A 6,679-nucleotide genomic window follows, 5' to 3' on the forward strand; every position below is an offset into this window, starting at 1 on the left:
AAATGCACGTGGCGTATTAAAATTCCCTAGCGAGAGAGCAAGTGAAAACGTGCCTTCAATTTTCAAACGAGACATCTCAACGATTTCAAGCCTTCTCTATCTTTCTCTCTTTCTCACTCTTTACACGCACACACATGACACACATATACACACACACACACACACACACACACGTACACCCTCTTTTCCTATCTTTCTCCCTTTTTACTTCTGTTCTGTTACGCAGAAATGCATAGGGGACATATCGACAGGCTCGTTTTCTATGAAAAGATTGACAGATTCTATGATATTCGTTCGGCGTTTGTATTTACTTTCTAATTTTCAAACGATTAACAGTGAAAGCTAATGCTTCGTCATTTTTTTTTCTTTTTTTTTTTTTTTTTAGAATTAAAAAATGCTCGAGTAATCGTATCCCTCGGATAGATAATTAAATTAACAATGGCGTAATCTAATTAGAGAGAATTTTTGTTTCTTCTGTCATCCTTAGTGAAATATCAAATAAAAGTTTTATTGTTGAAGAATTTCAAATCGCGATAGTGTCAGTCTTTCTCTTTCTTTGATATACATTTATATTTTTCTCCCTTTTGGCTCTCTCGCCTCTCTCCTTTTCTTTTATTTATATTAATCAAACTGAAATAAAACATTTCTGCTTTTTTATTTTGAATTAACACGAACTCTTTGATCGTGAAAATTTTCTCGAGAAGAATGAAGTACGTTCAGAGAGAAAAAGTCAAATTAAAAATACGTCTATTCGAATTCGATTGATGTAAAGGCGATCAAAACCAAACTGGAAAGCCAAATGTTTTGTAGAAGGTCGTTCTTATTGATAACTATCAGCGTTGATTATTAAAAATAACGAGAGAAATTTTAATTCTTTTAAAATATATTCTTTTCTCAAATTCTTTGACAATCAATGAAATCTAATTTTTTTCTTACAACGTATTACAAACTATCTTAGAAAATAATTTATATAAATATTGTAGTATATTTTCTATTTATATTTTAATAGGAAAAATAAGTTCTTCTCTGAAATTTCTTGACGATCAATAAAATCTAAATTTTCATAGCGTATTTTGTATCTTACTAGAAAATAATTGTTGTATTATTTAATATTATTTATTTTTGACGATCAATGAAATCTAATTTTCCTACAACGTTTTATTAAACTATTCTATTAGTGAATAATTTATATAAATGTCATATTAAATTTTACATTTATATTTTAATTGAAAAACAAATAATTTTCATGATACCAAAGTATTCCTAAAAACTAATTTAAATAAATAACAAATTATTCATGAACGACCAATCTTCGTCCCTTGTTACGTCCCCAAGAAAAAAAAAAAAAGGGAAAAAGAAAAATGAAAGAAAGAAAAAAAGAAAAAATAGAGAAAAAAAAATCTGCCGATCCTGAAAATCGTATAAACGTTTTTTTTTCGATGAATAAATAAATAAATAAAAAAAAAAAAAAAGAAAAAGGAAATAAGAAAACAAAATCTCCAGTTAATAATATAAAAATTGAAAAACACGTCATAAATACACTTATGTGTGTATTAATGACTTGTAGTATGTAGAAGGAACGTTGATTATTAATGTACAATCAAATAACACAGTATATCTTCGATACGAATTCGATACGAAATTGCAATACTCCTACTTGAATAGGAATGACGTCGTTATTATCAGAGAACTATCAAGCTCTCGTTCTACTGACTTGAAACGAGAACCAAGAACAATAGGAGCAAGACTAAGGGCTTTAACGTCTTTATTGTCCGACTAAGCACTTTTAGTATATAACTCCTCTGGATTCCAAAGCTATGAGCTATTAGCTGAATGAATGAATGGGTGACATAATGTTTCTCAAATTTCAGAATTTATTATATACTTACTATTTTTGAAAAATGAGAATTTAGACTTCTTTTGACATTTCGTAATACGTGTGATGAAAAGATATACCAACGCGTCCTCTTTTTACAGAGTCTACCGAGTTTTATCGAGAATCGATAAAGATATATATATATATATTTATATATATATATATATATATATATATATATATATATGTGCATATGCATGTATATAAAAGAGATGTTGCGCATAAAAGTTGCGTAGTTTCGACTATTTCATGCGAATACTATGATCTTCTTATCTTTCTTTCTCTCTCTCTTTTTTTTTCTTTTTTTTTTTTTTTTTTTCTTTTTTTTTGAAGTCATCATCTTTTCTCTACGAATAAACGCGATATATTTATGAATAAAAATTTATCGATAGAGAGTATTGAATCGATTTTTGATCAAAACACACCTTTAACTTTCAATTATTTAAGTTTCAATTATCTCTCTCTCTCTCTCTCTCTCTCTCTCTCACTCTCTCCCTCCCTCCCTCTCTCTCTATCTATCTATCTATCTATCTATCTATATCTCTTGTGATCTGCTTTGCGTCTAGGAACTCGCACAACTCGGGTATATCCCTCTTCGTCTATTGAGTTCGAGTTGAGTGGCAAAGTTCCAGTTCGTAATTTAATAGTTTAATTATAACTCGGCTCCGACAGACCGTAAAATTTTAACGCAAACGTTTGAACTCCACGCTAAACGATTTCCTTGAAAACGGATTTTAGAAATTTATATTAACGATATTCCTTTTGTGGTTTGTATATATCTCTCTCTCTCTCTCTCTCTCTCTCTCTACCTCTCTATTTCTATCTCTATCTTTCTATTTGTTGGTTTTCATAGATATTTTATGAGATTCTATCAAGTGATTATCGAATAAATCGTTGAACAAGTCTTTCTCAAGTCGTCGAATTTTCAAGTCACGTATATGCGCATCTTAGTTGAAGCGAAAAATGTATAAAAGTAAATAGAAATTGTATATATATATATATATATATATGTATTTAAGATCTTAAAGTGAACTTTTTGGATTGCATTAAAAATAAATATAAAAATAAGTAAAGAAATTTATTTTATAAAAAAAATGAACATTTATACAATTTTATGCGAATCTCAAGCCTATAATATCGATCAATGATATTTCAAGAGCATAATTTTTAATTGAACCTTTTTCACTTAGACTATTGAAATATAATATTTATTAAATAGATAATTTTGATTTACGAATTAAATCGATAAATATAATATCTAATTTATATATAATTAATGAAACATTTAATTCGTTCATTTTCTATAGTTATTTTATAATTTTTTAATATGAAAATTAATGTCACAATAAATATACGATAATTGTTTGTAAATCAAAGTAAATAATGTGAAAGGTGCATTTATACAGAAATTTTTTCTAATGGTCAACGTTGATACACGTCAAAACAATTCATCCGAATCATACGCCTTTTTTATTATTGCATTAAGCATCTCTCTCTCTCTCTCTCTCTCTCTCTCTCTCTCTCTCTCTTTCTTTTCCTATCTGTCTCTTTCACTCGACATTCGTTTGAATAAAATACGAATTAACGTACACGTTGTTTTACCTTTTTAAAATTCTCTCGTTCGTTTTCGCCCTTTCGAGAACGAACGCTCTGTAACTGGTGTAATTCTTCCTTTTTTTTTTTTTTTTTTTTGTATTTTCTCTCTTTATTTTTTTGTCCATTTTATATTTTTTATCATTCTTTTGTATTTGTAGATTTTTTTGTTTTCTTTTTTTTTTTTTCATTTTTTTTTTTTCCCCCCCCTATAAAATTAATGCTTCAACGATGATGAACAAAAACTATGAGAAACGCAATAGCGATACGCATCGATTTGTTTTTATTTATCCATCTTGCTCGATATCGTTCAAACAAATCCCATTCTATCGATTGAAACGTATTTCTGCATTCTCATTCACGTATCAACGTACCAATGCATTAGCATTAACACGATGCGGATAATGTACTTCTCTCACTCTCTCTCTCTCTCTCTCTCTCTCTCTCTCTCTTTTTTTCATGGATAATTCAAGTGCATGCAAAAAGAAAAAGAAAAAAAAAAACGTAATATGAAGTAAAGCGAACGATTTAGATCATATTTGAAATCAATTGAAACAAAATTAAATTGATCATTTTATCATACTGTTAATATTATCACACCTTCATTCTAAAAATTCAGTCACTCATGCTTGAGTAGAACATGAATTAATATATAGAAAAATGTGTGTGTTCATGAGAAAGAGAAAGAGAGAGAGAGAAAATTTTATTAGAACAATAATTTAAAAAAATATATATATAGGCGTGAGAAAAGAATTGAACTAAATTTACAGACATGAAAATTATGAAGAAATTGAAAAAGAAAAAAAAAAAGAAAAAAGAAAAAAACAAAAATCAATATTGAGAATAATTTTTGTTCTGAAAAAAAAAAAAAGAAAAAAAAAAAGAAAAAATTCAAACGCGAAAAAGAAAAAGGAGAGAGACAAAAAGAAAAAAAGAAAAAAAAAGAAAGAAAAAAATAAGCAAAAGAGATAAAATTGAAGAAAATCGATCGAGATAAAGAAAATCGGATTAGAATTTCATGACCGGAAATTATCGAATATCGTTCGAGTAGTGAAATTCATTTGATAATATTCGTCGCGGGGGATAAAACCTAGGCATCATTGTAATAAAAAGCATAGAACGACGATCTTTTACATCGATTCTTTTCTAGAAACTCAACGACGACGATCAGTTCATGTTATCTTCCAACCATTTACCTTATGGTTTGCGATTCATTTTTCAAGTTTTTTTATTTCTTTTTTTTTTTTCTTTTCTTTCTTTCTTTCTTTCTTTCTTTCCTTTTTTCCCTTATTTCTTATCGACATATACCTATAAAATTCTGAAGTAACGATAATACCATTCAATAGTAATTTATATCCATTTCGTATTTTATATATAGTCATCAATATTGTACGTCTATCAATATTGACCATTTGTAAAAACTAAGTTCTTTTTTTTTTTTAGTTTCATCTTGTCTTTTTCTTTTCTTTTGTTTTTGTTTTTGTTTTTTTTTTCCTTCCCACGTGAACATTTCAGAATGGTCTTACGAGTTCCTTTGAATTTAAAATATTTAATAGTGAACAAACACATGATAATTTTGTCTATGATATTAATGATTTTATAATTCATCGGAATATAAAATATTTGAAATTTATTATCATGATTATTATTTGAAATTATGAAAGTTATGAAAATTATATATAATATACTATAATTATAATTAATACATTTAATTTATTATCCTTTATTTAATTTATATCATTCATAAATATTATAGTTTATATAATTTATATAATATAATACTTATATAATATAACTTAGAAATATAATTGAGGTATACTTTGTAAATAATTTAGACATGAGAACAGAAAAAGAAAGCCAAAAAAAAAAAAAACAAAAGAAAAAAAAAAGAAGAAAGAAAGAAATTGAACTACAGACGAAGGATAAATTACAAAGAAAATTTATCTGGAACATATTTTTCAATGTCACAGAAACAAAAGAAAGTTAAAAAAAATTTGTAACTTTTTTTTGGATCAACATTTGAACGAAACTACGAAACAACTTGAAGATTAATAAGACGAATAATTTTCCATTGATTATACGATACGAATATTTATTTATAATTGAATAAATTTTTCAAGAGAATCGTTACGTATTGTGATTAGGTGGATCGCGCGGAGAAGAAGGAGGGCCAGGGAGTGGGAGATCCGGCAGGATCTTTGGCTGGTTGCAGCGGTGCTTCCGGTTCGAGGATGGGCCCAGGGCCCGATTCCGGTAGCAGCGCTCCTTCTTCGGTCCCCCAATCTCTGGCTACGTCACGTGACGAAGAAGACGACGAGGATAAGGAGAGTAGTGGTAGCCGAACAAATAGTCACGTTGGACCTCGGTGAGTGCATTGTTTTTCTTTTCATTGCAACTCGCCATTTTAAATATATATATATATATACACATATATTTTATATATATATATATATATATATTATATAATAAAAATATATATATATATAAATATAGTAATTTGCATGAATCCGCAGGCGTATAATAATTTGTCTTCTTCCTTTATTTTTATTTTTCGTATTATTTTTTTATTCTTCTTCTTTTTTTTTTTTTTTTTTTTTTCTTCTTTGATCGATACAATTACCATCAACCATTCATGACTCTCATCGAGAAATATTATTATCAATCATAAAACGTCCTACATCTTTTTTCCCCTTGACAATGGTAAGAAAAATAAATATTTTTTTTATCCTTCGTCTCATTAATCTCCAGGAAAAAGAAAAACTCTTCATTAATCTCTCGTAAAAATGACTAATACCGAACTGTAGTTAATCATCTATTATTGTTTTTCTTGAAAAGTATCATAGTGATAGTCACGATCTTCTCAAGGCTTCATCATTTCACATCAATGATCGAACAAAAAGGTTCGATATTTTAATTGGTCATTCGATATTCTAATTATCAAATCTTTTCTTTTAAGAAAATATTTGATCCTTATATAATAATATTATCATATTCTATGGAAGAAAAACAAAAATTAATATCAAATAATATCAAAATTATTATTATCATTATTATTATTATTATTATTATTATTATTATTATTATTATTATTATTATTATTATTTTTATTTTTATTATTATTATATTTTCAATTTATCAATCAATAGATATTCTTATCCGATCAAAGGGGATCGATATTTTAATGAAATTTGGATGATAATTATCTTATTG

At 27.3% G+C, this 6,679-nt stretch overlaps 1 protein-coding gene across 13 annotated transcripts in view; it reads left to right on the forward strand.

Annotated features, from left to right (window-relative positions):
* LOC124425514 overlaps window positions 1-6,679 on the forward strand; it is an 88,068-nt gene that overhangs the window by 52,725 nt on the left and 28,664 nt on the right. For all 13 annotated transcript variants that reach the window (XM_046965942.1, XM_046965943.1, XM_046965945.1 and 10 more), the window contains one exon: window positions 5,614-5,834. In XM_046965942.1, the coding sequence (XP_046821898.1) occupies window positions 5,614-5,834 (221 nt within the window). The remainder of the gene's footprint in view (window positions 1-5,613; window positions 5,835-6,679) is intronic.

Source organism: Vespa crabro, chromosome 7 (genome assembly GCF_910589235.1).
Source record: "Vespa crabro chromosome 7, iyVesCrab1.2, whole genome shotgun sequence".
In the NCBI taxonomy this organism is placed as follows: domain Eukaryota; kingdom Metazoa; phylum Arthropoda; class Insecta; order Hymenoptera; family Vespidae; genus Vespa; species Vespa crabro.